This window comes from Ilyonectria robusta (genome assembly GCF_021365365.1).
Source record: "Ilyonectria robusta strain PMI_751 chromosome Unknown BGZ61scaffold_2, whole genome shotgun sequence".
Lineage (NCBI taxonomy): Eukaryota > Fungi > Ascomycota > Sordariomycetes > Hypocreales > Nectriaceae > Ilyonectria > Ilyonectria robusta.
In genome coordinates, this window is record NW_025764436.1 from 2,843,416 (window position 1) to 2,868,876 (window position 25,461).

Genomic DNA, 25,461 nt, shown 5'->3' on the forward strand with positions numbered 1-25,461 from the left:
AACCAGCGCAAGCGCCGGGGTAACGGGACGCTGCTGCTCCCCGTGCGTGCTCCGCATGGAATACGGAAATGATCGCGGCGCCTCGGATCGCAAATGGAATGCGCAGTTTCACTTTGATCGATGGCTTCTGAAGTGCACTGGCTCGCCCTGACCAGCATGTCCCCGTCCCCTTTTCCACGGCTTGGGGGGCTGAGTTCAAGACTCCCAGCGGTTGCGTGGTATGTTTCTGGAACTAATGACGAGAATGGACAGGGAGGCCAGCCAAGGATCCTCTCTAATTTCCCTCCCCTCTTTGCGCTGTCGCAACCTCGTGGCATTCGGATCGCGAACTTCAATTCATCTTCATTCGATATTCGCCCCAAGAAAATTATCCCTCGCAATAGGTGCATATCGCTCAGAAGTCGCCAGCATGTATCACGACCAGGACCAGAACAGCGATGCGCTGCCCTCCAGCGCCGGCGGGTTTCTGCTCACGCGGCTGCTCCCCCGCAAGTCGGAGGAGACGTGCGTCGATACCGAAAGCAAAAACACGTGCGAAAAGTCTCAACTGTCTGGAGGGAAAGTGATGATTGCGATTATCATAGTTAGGTAAGTTCACAGCCCGTTGGGAGTTGAAAACACCTGTGGCTAACCTCGGGGTCAGCATCATATGTGGCATCGGCTTCCTCTGCTTCCTGTTCTACTTGCATCGGAGACGCACCAAGATGGAACAACTGGAAGACCTCAAGGACGTCCAGGAGCTAGATGACTACGGCATTACATCGGCGCCACCTTCATCAAAGACAAAGCCCTCACAGATGCCTCAAGCGCCTGCTCCCACGCATGCTCCAACGCCAATGAAGCACCAGGCGTCAGATACCCGAGCAGGCCCTCCGCCGCCAAGTTACAGGGAGTCCACAGATTCGTTGTCGCCATCAATACGCCAAGCCACAGCGACTGTTCCTCGAGATGGCCTTTCGAACTACTAATGAGCACGCGAAATCTGTCATTAGTGGATGGTATTCCAACGAATATTAATTCCACGCGCACCTCATCCACATGCTACAAGTCCTAATTCTAGCTGAGGGATTCTCATCAGCATTTTCGGAACACTCACGCACGCGCCATCCACCGAGTGACGCGTCACAAGCACGGAAAATTGGACCTTCGTATTCACGCCGGATTGAAATATGATCTTTCAAAATGTCTGGATCGAATTACCAGGCCGTCGGTGGCCATTCCGGGACTGGTTAGCCTCACCGTGTGCTGAGGCGCAGCATCAGGAGTTCGGCGCAAAACAACTTACATTCTAGAGCTCGACAGGGTCGCAGCATTTTTTTTTTATGATAGAGGGTGTGTCGCTGGGCCAAGAAATCCTGCGAAAGGATTGATGGAAGGTTAACGACAAAGGCATTTCGGGAACAACGTTTGGAGAGGCCTGGTGATATTTATCAGCGATCTTGGGTTTCAATGGAGTTTGGGACAGGGCCTGGCGGGTCAGAATATTTGTTAATGTATAACAAGCGTTCTCAAAGTCATTATTCTAAGTGGTTGTCGACTGTAATGGTGATTGATGTGGCGCCGAGTCAGTCCCGGTTTTGCCCACTCTCCCCATTCATATAGCCGACTTGGGTCGCGGCAAGAAGCCGATCTAAAGGTTGACACTGACTGATCCAAGCAAGTAAACCACTACTGGACATCCTACCGGGCACACACATCATCGCATTCGTCCCTCGTCTTCATCAACTTCCAAGCCGCAGATTCCAAGACAGGGCTTCCCATTTACGGGGGTGTTTACAGTTGCTCCATCCGCTGTGTTTCGTATCAATGGCGTTCAGAACCTCGCTGGCCACTGGTCTCCGCACGCCGATCAGAGCCATTAAGACCTCTTCATCGGCTCTATCCGTCAAATACACCACGTCCGCACATTCGATACTGCGCCCGAGAGTCGCTGGAAGGCGTTGCATCGCGGCGAATAGAAGCCCCATACCTCCGTTCCAGCGCAATTGGTACACCAACCCCGCCCAGACGCCAAGCCGAAAGATGCTTCCCCTCGACGGTGTAACAGTTGTAAGCTTGGAGCATGCCATCGCGGCGCCGTTCTGCACGCGCCAGCTCGCCGACCTGGGTGCACGTGTGATCAAAGTCGAGCGCCCAGGCGTAGGCGACTTTGCTCGAAGCTACGATACTCGCGTGCGCGGCCTAGCATCTCACTTTGTCTGGACCAACCGCTCAAAAGAGAGTCTGGCACTTGATGTCAAGAACCCCAGGGACTTTGAGGTGCTGAGGGCGCTTCTTGCAAAGGCTGATGTCTTGGTGCAGAACCTAGCACCTGGAGCTAGCCAGCGCCTCGGGCTGTCCTTTGACGACTTGAAGGATGAACACCCAGGCCTCATTGTCTGCGACATCTCCGGTTACGGTTCAGATGGCCCTTACCGTGATAAGAAGGCATATGACTTGCTAGTACAAAGCGAGGCCGGCCTCCTCTCTGTGACAGGGACACCGACCGAACCTGCAAAGGTTGGCATCTCCGTCGCCGACATTTCGGCGGGGACCTTCGCATGTCAAAACATCTTGGCGGCACTGCTGAAGAGAGGCAAGACGGGCAAGGGATCCCACATCGACATTTCCATGCTTGAGGCTATGACAGAATGGATGTCCTTCCCGCTGTACTACGCCTTTGAGGGAGCCCCAGGCCCAGACCGTGCGGGCGCAGCACACGCAGCGATCTATCCGTATGGGCCGTTTGCAACGAGTGGCGGTGGATCCGTGATGCTGGGTATCCAGAACGAACGGGAATGGACAAATCTGTGCGCAAAGGTGTTGGAGAACGCTGAGCTCGCAAAGGACGAGCGGTTTGTCAACAACTCGCAACGGACAAAGAATCGCGATGCTCTGAAGGCAATAATTCTAGAAGCATTTTCGACCTTGGAGGCGGAGGAAGTTCTCGCAAGGTTGGACAAGGCAGGCATCGCCAATGCAAAAGTCAACGACATGCAAGGCGTCTGGGACCATCCTCAGTTACGAGCACGAGGACGCTGGACTGAGATTGATACGCCGGCTGGCAAGGTTCCAGCGCTTCTCCCGCCGGGCGCAAAGGATGCAGACTCTGTGAGAATGGATGCTGTCCCTGCGCTTGGCCAGCACAACGCAGCAATATTTGAAGAACTGGGCTTCTCCCAGCCCAATGATTCGAAGGAAGAGTCAAAAGACACCATCCTAGACACATCCTTGGTCTAGGGTAATTTGGGTGCTGGATTCAGTATTAGGAAGCCATGAGAATCCTAGATCACTGCACAATAAACGAGAATAGAAAATAACAGTATACTTATTAACAAGTCCTTGATGATACTTTGTTCCTACTAATCTTAATCCCCTACTTTTTCCTTGGTGGAGCGTTAGATTTGTTCGGCATACTTCAGTTGCAACTAGCGTTCGCCAACAGCGGCTCGGCCCGTCCCCGCCCCGGATGATGCTACGTTCAAAAGCGAAGAGCATCAGCTATGAGAAGGAGAGTACTATTACATGTTGCATCCGCTTACTTCGTGTGAATGCCCGAACCAATGAATCGTTTTGATACCGGCAGCTGGTGCACTGACTCGGAGACTTTCTGGTTTGCATCCACCAATGCATGTCTCACCGGAAACACCACCGATCTAATGTCTCCGTAACGGATGCTTTTCTTCAGCCCTGTGAGGCGACAATGCATGACACCCTCCCAAATGCACATCACGCGATGATGCTGACGAATCTGCGTCAGCAATATTCTGTTTTGGGGGGTCCTCCGCCGTGGGGGGCCGTTGGTGTCGAATTGGATTGGGCTATCCCTGTTAGGCGTCTAGGCTGACAGTGGTCCTTTTGTGAGGCCAGGAATATCCTTCTCCTCCGGAAGACGTCAGTCGCGTTTTGATTGGCTTCAATGTCGTGTTCCAGCTGCAGTTATCCTCGATTTGACTATCAGCTGGCCCGACTGCAGTTCAGCTCCGAGGCGGGTTGCCATCTCCATCTTTAGCCAAGCTCCATCGGCCCGCTCCATGGTCAAACGTGGAGGCGCTATTTAGTGCCCAGATTCCACCTCGCTCTTCAAGGCTAGATCTCTCGGTCTCTATCGTTCGCTGGGGTGACCTCGAATCAGCTCGTTGATATCCTGACCATCGTTGTTTCTTCACCTTTTCCCATTTTCAGCTCGGTCAGACGGCGAGACCATGGCGGCACCAGACGCAGCCATCTTCGGTCCCAACGTCGACGACGAGATTAATCGGACATGGAAAGAAGTCGAGGACCGAGTGGTCCAAATGGCTGGTGGCGATCGATCCAAGATTAAGCAGCTCGGAATCGACAACGTCCTGCAATATCTGGACCAGGCTCAATCCAGCGACAAGAAAGCGGCCGAAAAATACGGTGCCATCAGAAACATCTTCAATCGGACCCTTCAGTGCATTCAAACCGTTGGCGGTATCGTCGCGGATGGTGCTTCATATGTGAGATGATGAACCTAAGAACCGAGCAGTCGAGCGGGCAACTGACTGTCAGCGTAGGCCTTCGCCCCAGCAGGAACCTGCTACAATGCCTTGACATTCGTCATTCAAGCCTGGCAGGGGTATGAGGGCATCTTCGAGAGTCTGGCATCACTCCTTGAGAAGTGCACCGAATTCCTTGACCGTTTGAGCTACTACTCTGCGTCTGGAATGGATGCCAAGTTGACCAAAGTCGCCTGCCAGCACCTCCACATCTTCGTCGAGATTTGCGACCGGTCTCTCAGGCTCAAACTCAAGCGCAACAAATTCGCCGCTTTCATGAAGCAAATGTTCCTCAATGACGACGGTGTTCAGGACCTTTTGGGCGCCATGAAGAACTTGGTCGACAAGGAGCGTGGCCTTGTATCGGCTCAGACTTGGAAGTCTAGCAATGAGGCTGCCACGAACTCGAGAGACGGTCTGTCATTGACGCGCAAGGTGCACACCACGATAGTGGAGGAGAAGAACCAATTGAGGCAAGAGAAGGAACTGCAGAAGTGGAAACTGGCAATTGTCAAAGCAATGGAGTTCGAACCGAAAATCCTTGAGCCTACCCAGGAGCCGTGGGAAAAGACCTGGAAGAGACACAGATCAAAGATTCTCGAGGGCAGTGGTGAATGGCTCGTGCAAGACTCCCGCTTCCAGGCGTGGGCTACCGCAAACGACGGTTCCAGCCAAATTCTTGGCCTCGAGGGCGAGGATGGGGCGGGTAAAACCCTTCTGGCATCTAATGTCGTCCTTCATCTACGCAAGATGAAGACGATTGGGGCTGCCGGTTCCCGAGCGGTTGTTGCCCACAATTTCGTGGAAAATGACTCCAAATCATCTGCCAATCCCGACTCTGCAGTGGCTATTTCAAGAAACCTCATGTGCCAGCTTGCTCTTGGCGATGAGCCCTTCTTGAAGAGCGTTGCTACAATCTGCGAAAAGTCACAGTACTTTGATAGTCCTCAAGACATGTGGAGTCAGTTGCTCCTACAGAACGAGGACATCGCCAACATTGATGTCACCTTCTTCCTCATCCTTGATGGGCTTGGCAGCAACATCGATGCATTTACCCACATCCTGCAGAACTTCTCAGACAATGCACTGATCCAGCGGACTCGTATCCTACTCACGGGAAACCGAGAGATGTTCGATAGCATCGAGAGAGCGGGAGGCTTGAAAGTAGAGAAGATTGAACTGGGAGAGCCGAACAAGCAGGATGTCGAACTGTACATCAACAGCCGCATGGAACAGATGGAGATTCTGAAAGACACGACACGGCCCGGGGTGTCAGAGATGAGAGAAAAGATCCTGGCCGTCCTTCAAGAATCCACTGGGGGCGACTACTACAAAATCGGCCGAGTCCTTGACAACATCGCGAAGACAGACGACGTGGAGGAGATCAACACATATCTCCAAGGCGCAGGCGATGCGCGCCTCGACCAGATCGAGGCTGATATCCAGAAGCTGAATGAAACCCGTACTTCAAAAGAGATCTCGGAGATGAACGAAATAATCCTCTGGATTTGGGCAGCACCAGTGTGGATGACCCCTCTGGAAATGGAAGGGATCCTCGCGCTCAAAGCCGGCAATGGGGGCGGCACATCCCTCATGTCGATGGAGTCCAAGATAAAGACCAAGTACACGATCTTTATGACTGAGTATAACGCTGTCGACTTTAGGGTCAGCGAAATGTTGGAGGAGATTCCCCTCAAGACGAAAGATACCGGCGATGAGGCGAGCTCGAGTGGGTTGAAGGAGATTCAGCCTGCAGAGATCAACATCATCAAGCACTACTTGCGGACAGTGTGCCCCGAAGACCTCTACGCCAAATTTGGGTTTGAGGAGTTTTTTGATCTCAAGATGCGGCGCAAGGGCAATTACATTCACCGAGATCCCGACAACGGTCATATTACCATCGTTTTGAGATGCCTGACCTGTCTGGCGGAGGAACGAAATGACAAGACGGAAGTGTTGAAAGATCATGCAATTACGCATCTTCTGTACCACTTGGACACGACTGACCTCTCCTTGGCCGATCGTTCTCTCAAGGCCGAGGCTGGTGCTATGCTTGTCAGGCTCTTCACCGAGAAGTTTGCCCTGGATTCATTCTTCGCATTCACCACAAACGACCTGCAAACAGAGGATGTCGAATTCTCAAGGTTTGAGATACCTGTTACATGGAACTCCTGGGTATTTGCCGACGAGGGCACAACGGCCGTCGCAAAATGGTTCAAGGATTCCGCAGTGATTGAAAAGGTCAAGGACTCGCCCCTGGTTACCGCTTTCAACGCTCCAGGAGCGGATCATCACAAAGTTCTTTACGAATCAGCCGTGAAACTGGTTGCAGAGAATCTGTTTCAAACGGACACCACGAAGCGAGAAACCTTTCGCGCTTTCGTTTTTCTCCATGCACTCATCACAAAGGTATGTAAACGCGGTATGCTTCAGAGGCTGGTCAGACTAATAAGGCGTCGCGCTGTAGAACGACCGAAAGAACCCTGACGATGTTGACAAAGTTTTCGAGCCAACGGTTGAAATGTTTGAGATGGTCGAAAATTGGTCCCAGGAGCTGCTTGGGGTCACCGACAAGGACTCGATCTGGGAAGCCAAGGCTGCCACCCTGCTCGATTACCTCCCCAGAGACAAGATCCCCTCAGCGCTTGCCGAGGGTCGAGCCCGAAAGGCCATGGAGCTTGACCCAACTAACTGGAGAGGTTCTTACACCCTGTCCCGAGTCGTCGAGTCCGGAGAAGAAGCAATTACTCTCCTCGAGGGCGTGATTGACCAGCGCATGGCAGACTCCGAGTGGCTAGAAGACAAGCAGCACAAAGGAATTCTGGCAAAAATGATCCTCGACCTTGGGGACAGATACTGGGCAAGTGACGAGACTCAAGACAAAGCAATGGATGTATACGCCAAGATTATGGAGATTGACCAGTCTTACTCCATCATCAAATCCTTCTCTCAAGTATTGATCAAATATGCATCGAAGGAGAAGTGGGATGCCGTCGTTGAATTCCTGGAGGGACTACTCGAGCAGTCAGAGGATGGCAAAAACATGGCCGGATTATTCGTCGGTGGAGGTATCGTGCACGAACCCCTGACATTCTGCCCATTTCTCAGCAGTCTCGTTAAATCAGCGAAACGGTGGGACCTTCTCGAAACACTCCTGGCGAAGGCGAAGGAAATTGACCGTGAAGAGAAGTTTGGCTTCTTGTTTCAGCAAGGAAAGCTTTTGGTCGGGCTCGAGGGCCACGAAGATGCCGGTACTGCCGTCTGGGAGTCGATGCCCGCCGCCATTAACGAGGAGCAGAAGGACTGGGCCACCAGCTACATAACTTCATATCTTCTTGCAACTTGGACTAAATTGGCCAACGCGAAAGGGATCACATCATCCGAGGCCGAGAGATACTACAACAAAATTGAATCCTGGTACGGGATGGTTGAAAAACTGGAAAGCTCCAGTTGGTCGGAAAATGCTCTCGCCTTTGCTCAATACCTCCGATTACGAGGTGACCAGGTCCGGGCAAAGAAGGCTCTGAGGAATTGTGCTAGAGAGTCACTCGAGATGCTCTATGATGACGATGTCGAGAACGATATGAGGTCCTTCTTCGGCCTTAGCAACGTGTTCTCCGCGATGCGCGATCACGCCAACATCAAAGTCGCCTTTGACATGGTGGGGCAGGTGCAAAAGTTGCAATATGCTGAGTACGAGCGGAAACTGGAGGTCTGGAATAAATCACAAAAGGTTGCGACGGAAGGCACACCAGACGACGGCGAGGCTGGGCAGCAAACCTCCAACCTTGCAGGCGACGAGAACAACGTCGTCACGAAGGCGGAAGACGAGAAGGGGGAAGATAAGAAGGGAGAAGACAAGAAGGTGGAAGACGAGAAGGGGGAAGACGAGAATGCAGCTGACGAGAACGCGGAGAATAAGAATGTGGAAGCTGAGGTTGCTGAAGATGAGACTGAGACTGAGCCCGAGTCCGAGCCTGAGAAGCCGAACATGGCCATCGCATTCTGCGACGGCCCCTGCGACACATTGTTCGAATCGCCACACGGTTTCTGGGTCTGCTTGACCGAGAGCGCCATGACGCACTTGTGTGATGATTGCCACAAGAAGCTGTTGGCCGGCGAGTTCGAGCGGCGTGTTTGCGGCAAGGACCACGAGCTCTTCTACCTCGAGCCAGACGACGACGAGACACCGCCGGTTCCCATGGGTTCCGTGCGTGTTGGGGATAGGGTCATCACCCTCGAGGAGTGGAAGGAGGAGATCAAGGCGCAGTATGTTGAGTTCGAGGAGGACAAGTAGCCAGGTTAAACTGCGTAATAACTAACCCCTATGATTATGAGTCTATCGGACATCTCGAGATGTAATTCGCATCTGTAAACTACCAACCGATCGGGAGTTGCGCCCAACTTAGGCCCTGATCCGCAGTCTCCTTAGACCTTAGACCTTAGACCTTAGAGGTACTTCCGGCGTGCATAATTAACAAAGAACAGTCAGTGCCAGCGCACTCCAACTGCTAGTGAGAAGCGGACACGTTTTGAACAAATTCCCTTCCAATCACTACGTATGCGATCTCTGGTAATATCGGGCTCGTACGCCGAGAACTCGTCAATCGGCTCTTGGCAACTCGTCGGCCGTCGGCGCCGCGCACCGATGCTACGCCAAATGCAACGATACTATCGACGATCCCCTCGCCTGGTCCCCGCTTCAGATGCATCCCCGGATTTTGATCCCCGCAACGAAGATCGAGGATATTGCGGGGAAGACATTCGAGCTCGAAACAAATATGGCCCAACTCCCATCCCCCAAGAGAGTTGAGCAACTTCTTCTCAATCCATCAGTCTCAATCCTGGTGACTGCCTTGAACTTGAGCCATGGAGACACACGGAAACCATGAACAGCCTCAGTCGGCTGCTCAAGCACCAATGTCTATTGATGTTGAGAAGCATGCCTCAACACATCAAGAATATTCGTCGGACGTCTTCGAGAAGAGACCCAACGCCGACTATTCGGGAGCTACTGCCAAGACCGACCCCGAGGAGATCAAATTGGTAAAGAAACTCGATCTCTGGATCATGGTAAGTGCTCTGCACACCGCTCAATAAGTCGCCCAGCGCTAACCAGACGGCAGCCTACCTTGTGGTTGATGTACTGGCTCAACTACCTCGACAGAAATGCCATTACTCTAGGCCGATTGAACGGGCTTGAAGAAGATCTCGGTCTTGAAGGGTCTCAGTACAACACTGCCGTGTCTATCCTCTTCGTGGGATACACGCTAGGTCAGATCCCCAGCAACATGATCATCACTCGTGTCCGGCCCTCTTGGTATATGGGCGGGTTTATGATGGCGTGGGCAATCGTCAGCGGCCTCACAGCCGTGGTCAACAATTACGTTGGGATTGTCCTGGTTCGCTTCTTCCTCGGTATCGTCGAGGCTCCGTACTACCCCGGCGCTCTCTACATGCTCTCGACCTTTTACACCAGAAAGGAACTCGCAACCAGAATCAGCATCCTCTACTCTGGAAACATCCTTGCTTCCGCATTCGCCGGGCTGATTGCGGCTGGAGTCTTTGAAGGACTCGACGGTGCCTCGGGCATCAAGGGCTGGAGATGGCTGTTTATTCTCCAGGGCGCAGTCACTTTGGTCCTTGCCGTCGTGGCCTGTTACACCCTACCCGATGAGCCACTCACCACCAGATGGCTAACCCCAGAAGAGCGTCAGCTGGCCCATGACAGAGTCGCGCGCGATACTGTAGGCCAGAGGTTCGACGGAAGCACATGGGGCGGCCTCAGGGAGGCCATCGTCGACCCCAAGGTCTGGCTGTTCGTATTCCTCCAGCACATGCACCTCGCGACGAACGGCTTCAAGAACTTCTTCCCGACCATTGTCAAAACTCTGGGCTTCGACACCACCATCACACTGGTGCTTACCTGCCCCCCGTATCTCATCGCCGGCATCATCTCCATTTTCTGGGCGCGGTCCTCTGGGCACTTCAACGAGGCCACTTGGCACATCACAGTTGCCAAGATAGTTGCCATTTTCGGGTTTGTGCTTGCTTGCGCTACGCTGAACACGGGCGCGAGATATTTTGCCATGTGCGTCTTTACCATTGGGACGTACGCCGTCAACTCCATCTTGCTGGCTTGGGTTGGCAACACCTGTGGCCAAACCAAGCAGAAGAAGGCGTCTGCCCTCGCCGTCGTCAACGTCAGTGCGACGATCAGCTTTATCTGGACACCAGTAAGTCATTATGGAATACACCTTGTTAAGAATGCCAGATGTTAACTAAAGCAGTATCTTTGGCCAGCCTCGAATGCTCCTCGGTACGAAATCCCCATGGCAAGCAGCGCTGGCTTTGCGGCCGCCTGCGCGATTGGTGTTTGGGTTATGAGATGGATGCTGGTCAAGGAGAACAGGAAGATCAAGCAGAGTGATTCCGAGGCCGTGCTGTTCTACGCATATTAATGCAGTCTCAACTGCGCAAGGGTTGAACTCTGTCTTGACGTATAAACGAAGTCAAGGATAGCGCTGTATATACGGAGGGCCCTTTCAAAAGTCTTATCCTAAGAAAAAGCAACAATTCCTAATCAGCTAATCACAATTAGGCTAAGCACACTAATTCCTACTTCTCATAAGCCCTAAAAGGTAGCAGATTAGGTACTCCGTACAGAACAATTGATTCCCGAGTCCGGTCTTTTCCCGCGTAACCCCAGAAGAGCCAGGATTCTTAACCTTGACAACCTGATGAGAGATTAGAAATTATAGCACCCTCCATTGGACCCGTTCTCAACATAACCGCTCGAATTGCCGAGCAAACTGGGAACTGGCCCACCCCCATGGGCATGGGACGATGGTCGAGCGGGGTTGAGATGATCATACCCCAGACTCGGCCTCATCCACCGAGCACCGAGACGGAGCGGACGCATCGCCGCCCGTTTTTCCTCCCAACTCTCAAACAAACCAACTGCCATCTCCCCGTCTCCTCTCAGCGCAGATGCCCCCGAGCGCCTGCGACAGATGCCATCGGCGCAAGGTCCGATGCGACAAGGCCCTGCCGCAGTGCACCCCCTGCAAGAGGGCCGACGCGCAGTGCGGATACGCAGTCAGCGAGCACCAGCTCCGTCGGCGGAACACGCAGAAACTCGAGAGGCGGATTCGGGATCTTGAGGCTGATAATGCAGCTTTGTCTGCTCAGCTTCGACGGCCTGAGATAGCATCGACGAGAGGCGATGACGCCGACGGTCCGGCTGTGGGGTTTGGCACGCCGACTACTCCACAGCCCGAGGCCTCGAGCCAGCGTGGAGATGTAGAAGTCGCCGAGGAGGTGATCCAAATGAGTCTCATCGCCGGGGGCGGCCATCATTTCGTCGGTTCAACCAGCGGTCTCTTTCTCGCCAACCTGCTACAATCCGGCCTTCAGCCTTCATCATCACTGCTCTCCGCCGCAGGATGGAAGCCGCAATCAATCCCTGGCCGCCAGTCACCCCATGGCTTCTCAGGACTCCCGCCGAAAAGCCTCGCCGAAGAACTCATGCGAGCCTACTGCAGCCACGACCACCTCGCGTACCCATTCCTATCCACCAGGGCCCTGCACCGGTCGCTAGAAGCCGTGTACGCGGCCGAGACGCCTGAGAAAGTGGACGCCGTGGATAGTTTCTTCGTCGACATCACGCTCGCCATCGCAACAGCCCAGGTACACAAGTTCAACTGGAACGGCGGCTACGACGCCGAGACGCACTACAACCGCGCCATGACGAAGCTCGCCGACGTCCTCGCGCGCGACGGCATCGAGAGATTGCAGGCGCTTCTCCTGATCTGCCAATACCGCATGGGCACCACGTCGAGCAACACCACGACAAGCGTCTGGCACCTCATCGGCGTGGCGGGCCGGACGTGCTTGGAGATGGGCTTACACAGAGCATCCACGTACGAGATACCGCGAGCCCGCAACAGTGGACCGAGTACGGGAGAAAACGACTCCAACCGTGAGCCCGGAGATACGTCGAAGGAAGAGGACATGGAAATCAAGAAGAAATGCTTCTGGAGCTTGGTCGCACTGGACCGTGTTGCGAGTCTTGCCCTCGGACGACCTCTCGGGATCCAACTCGAGGACATCGACGCCGACTTCCCTAACTACACCAATTCCTCCGAGGCCCTGCCATCAGACAGCCCCGTGTCCTCGACGACATACGGAACACCTCAATGGCGCGCCGCCACGTCGATATTCGTCCACATCGTCAAGTACCGCATCCTCTGCGGCAAAATCCTCAACGCGCTCTACCGCAGCGCGAAGCACACCCCGGAAGCGGCAGCCAAGTACCAGGAAATACGCAACGCGCTGGCCCAGGAGCTGCAGAGCTGGCACGCCGAGACGGCGGCGCTGTCGCTCGTCAGGGCCGACGCTTCCTCTCAGGTCGCATCGCCGGCGAGCGGATCGAGTTTTCGCTCCGAGGAGTGGTACCGGCTGCTCTACCACAACGGCATGTTGATGCTGTTCCGGCCTTCGCCGTGTCTCTGCGATGCCTCGCTGAACAGCGTGGCCCTGCAGCACATATTCGATTCGTCGCGGGAGGCCATCAGCCTGTACGCCAGCCTACACCGGTCCAGGAAGATGAACTACTCGTGGATCACGATGCAGGCCGTCTTCATGGCCGGGCTGTCGTACATCTACGCGCTGCGCAACCACTTCCAGGTTCTCCAGTCTTCGGCTCCAGGCGCCAAGCTGCACACGACTCCCTCCATCGCGCAGGTCGTCAACGACACGCGGGCGTGCTCCAAGGTTCTCGTGGCCGTTTCCGAGCGGTGGGATCTCGCGCGGAACTGCTCCGACCTGTTCGACAGGCTGAGCGACGCCGTCGTCGCCGATATTGTCGACGCCCATACGACGCCGCCTGCAGTTCCGGACATCACTCCGCAGCCCGTCGCTTACACGGAGGAGCTGTACGGCCACGCCTCGCACGCTGGGCTGGTGAACATGAGCGTCGACAACACGTTCCTCGACTGCTTCGGCGATTTGCAGAACCTTGGCCTCGACGAGTTTCACAATGACGCCATCTCGCAGCTTTCGCAGGAGTGGTTCGTCGGGCTCGAGGGGGAGCATTCAAGTCACCTCTGATGCGCTGCGAAGAGAACACCATGTCATAACTGCGATCCCTTCCGCTTCGAGCTGCTGACACGCCCATCGGTCAATGACCCCCTGTAGTTGATGTCAAAAAAAGCACATCGGCTAGGTAACTGTTTCGTGAACACGCCCTTTCGTTGACATATTAATCCACATGCGCATGGAGACGGCTTCATGGCATTATTAAGCCGGATTGGCGTCTATTTATCGTTGCTTATACCCCGCCATTCTGCAATTGAGCCAACCCATCAGTGTAAGAGCCATGTCATTGACGCAATACGAGCTGGAACCAGTTGTCATTCACCATGAGCGGATATTCGAGGCACCAGCTGAAGCTCTCAGCAGCACTCAGCAAGCCGCAATGGCCTCAGACTCAGAGCCCATCCCACCCAGCAAGACACGCTCCGCTGCGCTGATGGCAACCCTCGCATGCGTGTCATTCCTCAACACCTTCAACTCGGGCACTCTCACCGTCGCACTCCCATCCATCGCCGACGAGCTGCACCTCCCCGAGAACCTGCTGCTCTGGCCGGCGTCCGTGTACGCGCTCGGCCTCTCGTGCACGCTTCTGCTGATGGGCGCCATCGCCGACGTCGTGGGGAACCGGCCCGTCTTCCTGCTCGGCTCCGTCCTGTACACGGCGTGCACGCTGGCCGTGTCGGTAGCGCAAACCGGCGCGCAGCTCATCGCCTTCCGCGCGCTGCAGGGCGTCGCCATGTCGTTCTGCATGCCGACGGCCGTGAGCGTCATCACGTCGACGTTCCCGAGCGGGAAGCTGCGGAACGTCGCCTTTGCCGTGTTTGGCGGCGGCAGTCCGCTGGGGTTTGCGACAGGTCTGGTTCTCGGCGGCGTCTTTGTCCAGTTGTCTGGATGGCGGACGGCGTATTACATGGCCGCTGGGGTTAACGCTGTCGTAACTGTCCTCGCGTGGTTCACCCTGCCCAAGACTACTCCCGTGGAGAATATGAAGCACCACTTCATCCACGGCTTCGACTGGGTCGGCGTCGTGGCGGCCAACGTCTGCCTCGCCATCTTGTCTTACATCTTTGCGCAAATCACGTACAGCGGGAGCACCATGTCGAAGCCATACAACATAACCCTGACGGCAATCGCAGTCCTGCTCGTCCCCTTCTTCATCTTCTGGGTAGGCCGCCAGGAGCGCCTCGGCCGACCAGCCATCATCTCCAACAGCGTGTGGAAGAAGCGCGAGTTCACGACGGTGTGCATCACCGTGTTCCTCGTGTGGTCGTGGTTCAACGCCTTTGGCTACTGGAGCACGCTGTTCTTCCAAATCACGCAGGGCCTGAACGCGCTCGACGCCGCGCTGCGCTTCCTCCCGATGGTCACCTGCGGCGTCCTCACGAATGTGGTGGCAGGGCTGGTCATGGACAAGGTCTCGGCGGGCAACCTGGTGCTGGCCGGCGGCTTCCTGAGCGCCCTCTCGCCGCTGCTCTTCGCCATCCAGGGCCCGGAGTGGACGTACTGGGCGGCCGGGTTCCCGGCCATGTGCCTCAGCGTGGTGAGCATCGACCTGCTGTTCAACGTGAGCAACCTGGTCATCACGTCGAGCTTCCCCAGCAAGGACCAGGCGCTCGCGGGCGGAATCTTCAACACCGTCACGCAGCTGGGGAACAGCGTCGGGCCCGCAATCACGGCAATGATTGCGTCGTCCGTAACGCACTCCAAGATGGAAGACGACGGAGTGAGCGAGGCATCTGCGACTCTCGAAGGCTATCGCAGCGCATTCTGGGCCTGCTTTGGATTGGCAGTTGTTAGTGTGGCTATTAGTGCGGTCGGGATGCGCAAGGCTGGCAAGGTGGGCATGAAGAAGGACTAGTGGTAGGTTTATAGAGGCAGACAAAAGTCAGAAAACGTCTTGATCAAGTCAGGATATGATGAAGTCCGTGCCCCAAAACGAGAACTGACCTAATTCTACAATGTCCATGAAGCACTTAAAAGCAGTCTCAGAACCGAGTTTCATCCAGGAACTCACACTTTAATAGTCCAGTTTTCCAACACAACTTAACCCGAGCCGTCGTCCCACTCGGATCGGCGTCGGCGACCGACTCTCCGCCTCTCTCGCCCGACCATCATGACTTATATAATCCAGCTTGGAGCGACAATACAGGCTGCAAGGAACCACAAAATCCCTGCAGCCATGACAGCGGCTGCGCGTGAACCGCCTGCAGAATGCTCCCAATTAATTCCCGCGCTCGTGCGGCGAGCGCTCATTCGTCGGTCCTGGCTGGGGGTTTCGGCTCGGCTCCAACCGAGGATGTTGACCGGCCATGACATGAGAGGTTTAATATCACAATAGACGAGATGTGAAGTAAAGCCGCATTTTAGGTGTTCTGTAGTCAAGAGACTTGACTTTGAGCAGTCTTATCTTGGCGATTGAACTGGTGTGTTGGACAATGCCTAGCCTCATGACTTCCCCCTCAACGGACGCCATCACTCCCAAACAACTCGACACACTGCAAGTAGGTACCAGATATATGCATTCAAGACGGCTTAACAAGGTCATGTTACACGTACAATCTCCTTCGTCTACTCATCCTCTGCTTGTCCCTCTCCTTCCCAAGGTTCGCCCCCCTCCTGGTCCCCTCTGTGACGCCGTATCCGCCAGAACCCCTCCTGAAGCCCCCCGGTCATTCTAGGTCTATGTCGATCGGTGGTGATTGCTCGGTCCTGCAGGTGCGCTCGCGCAAAAGGAAATGTGCATGGTAGTGTGGATATCAATTGCTAAATTTACAACGTCTCCATCTTGTCGAGGATGGCACGGGTGAACTCGTGGGTGGTCGACGAGCCGCCCATGTCGGGGGTGCGGACCTTGCTGTGAGGAGAGTTAGCATTGGGACATTTGAATCTGCGAGTGTCACTTACCCATCGGCAATGACGGCGTAGGTGGCCTTGGAGATGCGGTTGGCATGCTCATCGAGGCCGAGGTGGCGCAGCAGCATGCTGCCGGACAGGAGCATAGCAGTGGGGTTAGCCTGGTCCTTGCCCTTGATGTCGAGACCGACGTGACGGCAGCCGGGCTCGAAGACAGCGACCTCACGGCCCATGTTGCAGCCGGGGACGATACCGGGGCCACCGACGAGGGCGGCACCAATATTGGACAGGATGCCACCGTACAGGTTGGGCATGACCATGACGTCGAACTGCTGGGGGCGGGACACGGCCTGCATGGAGGCGTTGTCGACAATCATGTCGTTGACCTCGAGGGTGGGGTAGTCCTTGGCGACCTGGTGGAAGGTGCTGCGGAAGAGACCGTCGGCCAGCTTCATGATGTTGGCCTTGTGGATGCAGGTGACCTTGGAGCGGTTGTTGGCCAGGGCGAAGGAGAAGGCGAACTTGGCGATGCGCTCCGACTTGGCGCGGGTGATGATCTTGAGCGACTCGACGACGCCGGGGACGGACTGGTGCTCGAGGCCCGAGTACTCGCCCTCGGTGTTCTCACGGATGATGCACAGGTCGACGTCCTTGTGGCGGGTCTCGTAGCCGGGGATGTTCTTGATCAGCGAGATGCTGGCGTAGATGTCGAGCTCCTGTCGCAGGGCGACGTTGAAGCTCTGGTGGCCGGAGCGGCTGATGGGGGTGTGCAGGATGCCCTTGAGGCCGAGCTTGTTGCGCTTGAGCGACGAGACGGACTGGCGGAAGGCCTCCTCGGTGCGGCCGCCCTCAAGGCCGGAAACCTCAATCTGCTCCCAGTCGACGGGGACGTTGTCGGCCTTGAAGACGGTCTTGACCGACTCGGCCACCTCGGTACCGATGCCGTCGCCGGGGATGAGGGAGACGGTGTACTTGCCGCCGAACTTGGAGGGCTTGAAGATGTCGGACTGGACCGTGGCGAAGGATCGGGCGAGCTGGGGTTGTTGCTGGGCCACGCCGCGCAGCAGCTAGAGAGAGGACGTGTTAGCCAGTGATCGAAGGGATTGGTGCTGCGAGGGTGTGAAGCGTGGTGAGGGGTCTCATGATGCCATTGCGTGCCCCTCCTGCTTCCATCCGAGCGTGTTATCGTGGTCGTGTGTCGTGGGTGGCGTTGTGATCGCGAGCCGTCGTCAATTCGTCGTCATGATCGTGTGCCACCAGAAACAGCGTACGCCTCCGCTGCCCGGCCAATTCTTCGTCCAATTCCCTCGGCTTCCCCCTCGGGCAAGCAAGGCTGAGAGACGACAGGGCAAAAAATAAGAAAACACTCCAGCTAGCTTACCTGGGCCGATCGAGCAGAGCCTCGCGACAACATGATGAATGGAGGGGAGGAGGAGGAGTGGAGATGGGTGGTGTAGTATACGGTAGAGGTAGAGGGAGGCAGCACCGACAAGACGAAGATCGGGAAGAAAAAAAAAAGGAAAATAGAGATTCAAGATTGCAGTCGGAAAGAAAGAGAAGGACAAAGCGAGACGAAGCAGGTGCGCGATTTGCTTTAACCCTTCCCGTTCCCCGTCTCCCCCGTTGCCCCAAGGTTCCCACGGGCGCAATGGCCCATCGGACCCTCTGCAAAACCTGGGAACCTGCTTCGGCCGCCGCTCGTTTTTCCGCGCTTGATCCGAGGAGAGTTTTCTTCGGTGCGAGCGGGTGCGCCACTTTAAACCACCCCGCCACTACGGAGTGCCACCCACCTGCGAACAGCTGCCCGCCCAGCGCGTGAAAGCAGCCACTCGGAGGGCCGGCGCAGGTGGACGCTAGGCCCCTCGTGGCAGCAGTCTCGGTGACACCGCTGCCCTGTTTAGGCTTAGACCGCTGGGGATATTTTGATGCTAGCGGGATCAAAAACCGTTTGTGTTGCATGCGTCAAGCGTCTGGATTCGCTACGACGTCATGTCAACCCAGCAACAAATGTCAACAACGGCTTCAACGAAATGCACCGACTCGAATATGACCATTTTTGAGTCGCAGGCTTTATGCCCGGAACCAGGTACCGCTAACCATACGCAAACACCCACCGGAAGCACGCAGAAGATGGTAAAAAACATCCAATCGCTAAAAATGCCATCATGACCCGACCCCAGCAAAACAAGACGATCCCGGCTTCCTTTCGCAAAATCACTCCACCACGTTTCGATCCATGAGCATCAACAAGTGTTACTACGTAGTACACTCACGTTCACTTTCACACCGTTATAGGAAATAAAACCTATGTCTATTCCAGTTCATACGCGGGTATGACACATGCATCCCGGCTTGCTTTATGTCCCTCCACTGCAATCGCACAAAATCAAGACACGACAACCCTTTCATGCCAACCAGCCAGCCTTTTTTTCTTTTCAATGTTCCCGGTCCATCCGTACGACCATCCCTGTCCTGTACCGTCATGTCCTGTCCTGTTCTATCCGGTTCGTCCATGAACCGGCCAAGGCCAACGCTCATAATCATCGTATATCACACAGAACCATGCCAACCCAAAACTCCCAAAGCACATCCTCATCGCCAATGCCAACAACCCGCTGAATCGCTTCATGCTCGCTCCAGACTCGTAGACAAAACCTCACACCTCCTCGTCCTCGTCCAGCGGCTCTACTCGTACCAGTATCTCCTCAAGAAGACCCTCGAGGAAGCTTCCGACTTCCCTACCCATTCCCACAGGCTCAGCCTTGTCGTAATGGTCAATCTCCTTGCACACATGCGCCAACTTGTACACGAGTTTTCGGACCTTTTCGTGCGCCGCCTCGGCTCGCTGCTGTGTCGGTGACGCCACCGCCGGGTTTTGCCCAGGTTTGAACGTCTGCTGGAGATGGATCTGTCGCCGCTTAAGCGCCTCCTCCAGCGCTGGAAAGATGACGTCGTTGAGGGCATCCAGATCTCCGTTGGGGTTGGCCGGTGCCGGTGAGGGGAACTCGGACGGGGCTGTGCTATACTCGGACGGGATGGGTGAATCGGACTTGGAAGGAAGAGCCCGGGGAGCTAATGGTGCCGGTGTTGGTCCAGACGACAGCGCGGGGACTCGTTGAGGGGGAATCTGCTGCGCCGATGGGACTCTCTGGCCGGGGGACGGGCTCCCTCTGTAGGGAGGTATCTCGGGCAGTGCCATGGGCACCAGTTTCGAGCTCGACGGCCGCGATTGACTCTGATGAGCAGGCGGAGCAGGGGGTATAGACCAATCCCTCACCGGCGACTGCGAGCCTGCGCTTCCCTCGGGCGACGCCATGAGACTCAAGTTAAGCATTCCCATGTCACGCTGCAACTGGCTCTGCAGCTCGCGGTCGTAGTCTGGCGACTGGCCGATCAACGGCGCCATTTGCCTCGGTCGTGGCGTCTCGATGATTTCCCTCGTCACGACCGGCTGCTTCATCGGGCTCAGGGGCAGAGGCACCTTTGAGGGTGAGCCGAAACCTGGCGGAGGCTGCGGGTGCTGGTGTGCTACCGGCTTCCGCTGTGGGCTTGCCTGTCGTGCCGTCCCAGCGTTGGCCGCCTTGACGGTATCGCTCGTCTGCGGCGGCGCAAAGTCTCGCACCTTGGTCGGGCTTCCTTCGCGCCGTCGCTCGCCGTAGTCGTCCGTGTTCTCCAGGGACCGTGCCGCGCGCGCATTAGTCGCGCTCTCGTCCATGGTGTTGAGCCCAGGCCTACTGGCATTACCGCGCTCGCCAACCAGTCTGACAGTGCCGAAATCCCACATGTCCTCGTCCACCTTCTCGCGTTCCCTCGGGGCTCTGCCGCTGTTGGTGTCCCACGTCTCTTCATCGTCCCCCTTATGGGTGGCCGCCCACCGCGTATGCCGCTCGATGAGTTCCGTCAGATACGTCGTTCGCTTGGCCCGTCTGATAAACGGGTGCCGCAAGAGGTCCTTCGCGGTAGGTCGCTCCTTGGGATCCCGCTGCAGACAAAGCTCGATGAACTCCTTGAACGCCTTGGTAAAGTTACCCTCCAGACGAGGGGGCTGGTTCTTGGGGATCAGGAACAGCACCTTCATGGGGTGGATGTCGGCGTAGGGGGGCTCGCCGTTGGCCAGCTCGAGGGCGGTGATGCCGAGGGACCAGATGTCAGCCTTGTGGTCGTATCCGGATTGCTTAATGACCTCCGGAGCCATCCAGAAGGGTGTCCCGACGAAAGTGTTCTTCTTGGTCATGGTAGCCGAGAGTTGGCCAGAGACGCCAAAGTCGGCGAGCTTGACCTGGCCGTTAGAACTGAGCAAGACGTTGGCCGCTAGAAACAGTCCATAGTCAGCAACAAGAAGCGTACAGACGAACAGCATAGTTCCTCACCCTTGACATCACGGTGCAGTTTCTTGTCCGAGTGCAGGTAGTCCATGCCCATGAGGAGCTCCCGCATAATGATGGCAATGTAGTCCTCACCAATCAGCCCCGGCTTCATCAGGTCGGCACAGCTCCCGCCGGAGCAGAACTCCATGACAATCCATAGCTCGGCGCCCTTGGCATAGGATCCGTAGTACTTAGTGACGTACGGGGACTGCAGCTCGGACAGGATGGCGATTTCCTGGATGATGTCTTCGACCTCGTCTTCGGCGCTCTCGATGTCGATAACTTTGATAGCGACGGCATGACCGGTACGTTTGTCGACACTGTTTTGGGGGGATCTGGTGAGCGGGGGATGGATCAAAAGAGGAGAGAGAAGTTGAGGTTGCTGTACGTACCCTTTGTAGACCTTGCCAAAGCTACCACCGCCTGATGACAACGAAGACCCCTCGTTAGCGATTCCATGCTACATCGACCAGTCAAGGGCGGCCTGGGGAAGCATCCCACACTAACCAATGCAGTATTCCTTGGAGTAGAGGAGCTCCGGGTCCAACGCCTCGTTGCCCTCGTCCACCTCGCGCTCCCGTTCCGCCATGGTCGCAGCCTCGTGGGCGTTGCTTTTGGGGCGGAGAAGGCTTTGGTCTCGCGTGCGTCCCACCGGTCTGCGAAGCTTGTAGCTCGTCGCAGGGATGCGCTTCGTCGGGGCGGGGAAGAAGCAAAAAGAAAGCAAAAAAAGGGCGCCTGTTACTCGGGGGTTCGGTAGAGGATCGGCCGGTCGAGACGAAGCGGTGCAGTCGTCGATCGTGGGAGGAAAGTCGAGGCAGCGGCACGTCGGGTCGAGTCCCTCAGATATGGGCCGAAGCGGGACCTGGGCGTTGTGTTTGGCGGTGTCGTTCTGCGTTGCACCCCACCAAAGCGAGGTGTCTGTCGCTGTCTCGGGCTATTTGGGGATGGAATGGAAAAAGATATACCTCGTGTCAGGCGCAGAGAACACGAGACAGCGAGAACCGATACTGGGATAAAAAGGGAAGATGAGCGAATGCGGCGTGAGACGGGGCGACGTGCTGAAGGTGCAAGTCTTCCAACTCGGCCAATCCCAGCAAAACAAATACGTCTGGGAGTTGGTTGGGTGCAGCTTGCTTGTTTGCTTGGCTGCTGGCCGCTGTTTACCGGGCCTGGAAGCCTGTGCAGGTACCTGGAGTCCTGGACCTATCCCTCTCCGGGGGACTTGCTTGGTGCGACCAGCGAGCGTCGCAGCGCGTGGGCAAGGTGGAATGAGGGGATGGCCCCTGTCGCGTTGGCTCCAGGGACGGTTACGTAGGTGCCGACGCAGGCCAACGCAGCGGCTGTTCAGTGGCCAGCGCAGCGCATGTCGCAGCGGAGGAGGGCCGCTAGGAGGGATCGAGATGGCGGGATGGATGGGTGGATGAAGGAGCCCCTCACCTTCAGCCCAGCTCCGCCCCCAAGCCGCAAAGCCCGTGAATACGACAGCGCTCCGGCGCCCAGGACCACGCGCCTGCCCACCACTCACCGTGCGCGCCTCCACCAAAGTTTCAGGGAACGGCACCGCTAGAGGGATGGCCCTCGTCGTCTTCCAGGGCCTCTTCCAGGGAGCACGTAGCCCTATCGTCTGCGGTGCGCCATTGGCTGTCCGCCTCCGGACGTAAAAGCTCAGCCCGGGTGAAACGCATCGTTCCTGAGCCACGCGATTGGAAGACGCTGAGATTGGGTGTCGGGCTTCCCGTCAGCCGCAGAGGAACTGTCAGCTAATGGATCAACCAACGTCAACTCAACTGAAATGAAATGGCATGATCTGATGTGAGCTGGCTCCCAGAAACAGGGTTCGACGAAGCCCTTCTCGTGTCGTTCATTTCTGAGTCGATTGGTTCGCCGAGGTTTGTTATCATTCGTCAGCATTGATTCCACACTGTCATCCATCTCCCCATCAGTTGGACATTGCTTCTCAGACACAAGACAACGCATCAAAGACACCGGGTAACTCAATGAACCAAGCATCTGAGTGACGATGGCTTTCTCTCTCACTCTCACTCTGTCTCTTCGTGTCACACTATCGCACTGCTGCTACCTTATCCCTCATATCGCAACTGAATCACTGTTCTGCCGCCGTGTCATATCATGCCCTGCCCTGTCCTGCCCTGGCTTGTCTTGGCCACCACAAGCACAGAAGCGTCTAATAGACTCCAGTTGTTCTCAAAGCAAAACACAAGCCCCAGAAAAAATGCATCTGATCCCTTCCTTGCCTGCCTGCTTGCCTGCATGCCTGTCCAGTCCGGTTCCTCCATCTATGGGCAATATGAATCATTCCTCATGGTCCTGTATGTACCTAGATACTGGTAATCATTGCTCTGCTTTCATTCCGTCGGCATTTGACCAAGTCCCTCGGTCCTTCGTCCTTGGTCCTTGGTCCCTAGTAATTCGTCATTCGTCCTCAACCTTCGTCTCAGCCCTTAGTCCTCGATAAACTCAATCATCACCGTACCCTGCTTCAAACCCGTATCTGCAATAGTCGCATTCAAGCTCTCCATTAGGTCCTGGCCTTGAGGCATCTTCTTCAGTTCAAATTCAATTCCATCCTTGCCCTCGAGTGGCTCAGCCTTGAGCCACTCGTAGATCCTGCGCACAGGGTCCTCAAGATTAAACCGGCGGATGACACGTCCGGTGGGGTGTCGGAACTGGATGCGCGTGGTTGTGGCTGGGTTGTTCTCAGGCTCGGCGTGTGGGCTCGTACCGGATATCAAGGCAAAGGGATTTTGCTCTGGCTCCTTGCCCTTTCCTTCGGCTTCGTCCGTCGACTCGTCGGATTTTGTCAAAGCATCGGGGTCGTGCACGTTCGGCGTCGATGACGATCCCCTGTTCGCGGAGCTTTCCAGACTGTTCTTGAGAGCCATCTCCAGCATCTCGTCCTCCGTCATTCGCTCCACGTCCACCACCTGAGGCTTGCGTGCCGTCGCCGCGGCTACTGGGTTCTTGCTGTTGGCAGCGAGACTGTACCGGTCAAGGAACTCGGCCAGCTCGGCGTGGAATTCTGACGCACCGGGAAACGGCCTGCCGCTCCACACCTTGACCTGCTCGCCGGTTCGGGGATCAATAATGGAGACGTGAGGGTAGTTGTCAGGGTTTTCGTGGGACCCGTTAGTGAAGTAAAAGGTGAGGTATTCCTGGGCGTCGGGGAAATCCTTGTCGTACTGCAAGAAAATGAAGTTCTCCGACACCAGCTCCCGGATACTCTTGTCCTTCCAGATGTCGCGGTTAAGGGCCTGGCAGTTGAAGTCGTTCATGTCCTGGAGGTTCACCATGATCCACTTCTTGTCCTCCTTTCCGAGGGTGCGGGCCTCGTCCCAGGTCATTCGAGCCATGATATCGTAAGGTGGGCGAAATAAATCCTCAAGCCGTCTCGCGTGAGCCCCCGCGCCGTTCTCGGTCGCCTGGGTAGGGTGGCGTTGGGGATCTCCCCATATTTGTTGTGAAAAGGGACCGCCAGATCGAGCTGCTAATCATCGTGTCAGAAGAGTCATTCAAGTTCGGGGGATTACTTAGGCTTACGTTGTTGCTGCTGTCGTCTTCGCAGCTGTTCCAAGAGGGCCGCATCCACGTCACCGTCCCCGTCGCCCCAGGACGGGCCTGGAGCAATGAGGGTCTCGGTGGTGCGGGCAATGGGCGCCCTCACGTCGTCCATGGCCGAGCCCGAAGCTGCGCCGGCGCCGTGGGGTTCTTGGTATAGCTCCTCCTGCAACCGCTTGGCCATGGCCATGTCCTCCTCCTCTTGGGCGAGGGCGGCGGCCTGAGCAGCAACAGCGCGGTCGTTGTCGATGTCGTTGTCGGAATCATCGTCGAACTGCATATCCTCGTCCTCGTCGCTATCGATGTGGATAACGCCATCCGAATCCAGGGTCCCGATATTGGGCCTCGCGGCTGCGGCGGCGGCGGGCGCAGGGTTGGTCGACGGCGCGGTGTTGGCGGACAGGCCGGCGCCGACTCCGGACGCGAGATCGGGGTTCTCGTAGAAGAGCTCGATGGCGCGTTCAAAGTTTCCAGCGGTCATCTCGAGGAAGCTGCGAGCGACGTCGGGGCTGGCGCCCGTAATGGCGTTGAAGGTGGCGATGTTGTCGTCCATGGTTGCGGGATGGGCGACGGTCCCAGCGTGGTCAAGTTGCGGGCTCTATCGGGGGAGATGGGGAATGCTGGAGAATGCTGTAGAATGCTGGAGTGTCGTAAATAGCGAGAATCGAGGTGTAAAACTCAAGGAAACGCAGCGCAGACACCGGTCGAGCTTGAGTGATGTGTATCTAGTGCGGGCAACGGTGAAGCGCCTCCGAGATGTTGCCCCAAGATATTGCCCCGCCTAACTGCCACAGCAGTGACAGCACGGCACAGCGTAGCGGGGGGATAACGTCAGGAGATGCCGACGGGGGGGGGCAAATGCATAAACGCGGGTTGAAACGGACACTTTCTGCTGGGGAGGCGATGTTCTTTTGTCTTCTTTTTCCGGCTTCAACAGGCAGTAGTGTGATTTCGAGTCATAGGCAGCCTCGTCGTGCTCTTGCGCTGTGCATCTTGAAAGAAGGACGGAGTAATGAAAGTAGAGAGTAGAGTAGGCAATTAGATGCCGAAGTGCCCCGCCACCCACCTAA

General features: G+C 56.1%; 10 protein-coding genes across 10 annotated transcripts; 7 read left to right on the plus strand and 3 right to left on the minus strand.

The window, feature by feature from the left end:
* Nucleotides 1-409: 409 nt before the first annotated feature.
* On the plus strand, nt 410-968 carry BGZ61DRAFT_527282 (uncharacterized protein; the record flags this gene model as incomplete). The annotated part of the gene is made up of 2 exons (XM_046253088.1): nt 410-588; nt 644-968. 2 exons carry the CDS (start codon nt 410-412, stop codon nt 966-968), a joined length of 504 nt encoding a protein of 167 aa, XP_046111107.1.
* Nucleotides 969-2,022: 1,054 nt separating this feature from the next.
* BGZ61DRAFT_527283 (CoA-transferase family III domain-containing protein) lies at nt 2,023-3,219 on the plus strand (the record flags this gene model as incomplete). Its single annotated transcript, XM_046253089.1, has 1 exon — nt 2,023-3,219. The coding sequence occupies one exon, from the start codon at nt 2,023-2,025 to the stop codon at nt 3,217-3,219; it is 1,197 nt and encodes a 398-aa protein (XP_046111108.1).
* Nucleotides 3,220-4,060: 841 nt separating this feature from the next.
* On the plus strand, nt 4,061-8,910 carry BGZ61DRAFT_502860 (uncharacterized protein). Its single transcript, XM_046251746.1, has 3 exons — nt 4,061-4,460; nt 4,518-6,908; nt 6,967-8,910. The coding sequence occupies exons 1-3, from the start codon at nt 4,185-4,187 to the stop codon at nt 8,794-8,796; spliced, it is 4,497 nt and encodes a 1,498-aa protein (XP_046111109.1). The 5' UTR covers nt 4,061-4,184; the 3' UTR covers nt 8,797-8,910.
* A 460-nt stretch (nt 8,911-9,370) lies between these two features.
* On the plus strand, nt 9,371-10,960 carry BGZ61DRAFT_410962 (major facilitator superfamily domain-containing protein; the record flags this gene model as incomplete). Its single annotated transcript, XM_046243256.1, has 3 exons — nt 9,371-9,572; nt 9,626-10,735; nt 10,790-10,960. The coding sequence occupies exons 1-3, from the start codon at nt 9,420-9,422 to the stop codon at nt 10,958-10,960; spliced, it is 1,434 nt and encodes a 477-aa protein (XP_046111110.1). The 5' UTR covers nt 9,371-9,419.
* Nucleotides 10,961-11,374: 414 nt separating this feature from the next.
* Nucleotides 11,375-13,610, plus strand: BGZ61DRAFT_410965 (fungal-specific transcription factor domain-containing protein; the record flags this gene model as incomplete). The annotated part of the gene is made up of 2 exons (XM_046243257.1): nt 11,375-13,297; nt 13,343-13,610. The coding sequence occupies exons 1-2, from the start codon at nt 11,490-11,492 to the stop codon at nt 13,608-13,610; spliced, it is 2,076 nt and encodes a 691-aa protein (XP_046111111.1). The 5' UTR covers nt 11,375-11,489.
* Nucleotides 13,611-13,977: 367 nt separating this feature from the next.
* BGZ61DRAFT_340639 (major facilitator superfamily domain-containing protein) lies at nt 13,978-15,453 on the plus strand (the record flags this gene model as incomplete). Its single annotated transcript, XM_046239327.1, has 1 exon — nt 13,978-15,453. One exon carries the CDS (start codon nt 13,978-13,980, stop codon nt 15,451-15,453), a length of 1,476 nt encoding a protein of 491 aa, XP_046111112.1.
* A 911-nt stretch (nt 15,454-16,364) lies between these two features.
* On the minus strand, nt 16,365-17,862 carry BGZ61DRAFT_340405 (uncharacterized protein; the record flags this gene model as incomplete). The annotated part of the gene is made up of 3 exons (XM_046239305.1): nt 16,365-16,449; nt 16,500-17,515; nt 17,830-17,862. 3 exons carry the CDS (start codon nt 17,860-17,862, stop codon nt 16,365-16,367), a joined length of 1,134 nt encoding a protein of 377 aa, XP_046111113.1.
* A 1,242-nt stretch (nt 17,863-19,104) lies between these two features.
* On the minus strand, nt 19,105-21,404 carry BGZ61DRAFT_339451 (kinase-like domain-containing protein; the record flags this gene model as incomplete). Its single annotated transcript, XM_046239231.1, has 4 exons — nt 19,105-20,759; nt 20,819-21,135; nt 21,208-21,238; nt 21,323-21,404. 4 exons carry the CDS (start codon nt 21,402-21,404, stop codon nt 19,105-19,107), a joined length of 2,085 nt encoding a protein of 694 aa, XP_046111114.1.
* A 1,303-nt stretch (nt 21,405-22,707) lies between these two features.
* On the plus strand, nt 22,708-23,377 carry BGZ61DRAFT_92953 (uncharacterized protein). The gene has a single exon (XM_046257235.1). It carries the CDS (start codon nt 22,836-22,838, stop codon nt 23,289-23,291), a length of 456 nt encoding a protein of 151 aa, XP_046111115.1. The 5' UTR covers nt 22,708-22,835; the 3' UTR covers nt 23,292-23,377.
* On the minus strand, nt 22,804-25,422 carry BGZ61DRAFT_441827 (uncharacterized protein). The gene is made up of 2 exons (XM_046244641.1): nt 24,374-25,422; nt 22,804-24,320 (listed from the first exon to the last, which is right to left on the minus strand). Exons 1-2 carry the CDS (start codon nt 24,942-24,944, stop codon nt 23,278-23,280), a joined length of 1,614 nt encoding a protein of 537 aa, XP_046111116.1. The 5' UTR covers nt 24,945-25,422; the 3' UTR covers nt 22,804-23,277.
* Nucleotides 25,423-25,461: the final 39 nt, after the last annotated feature.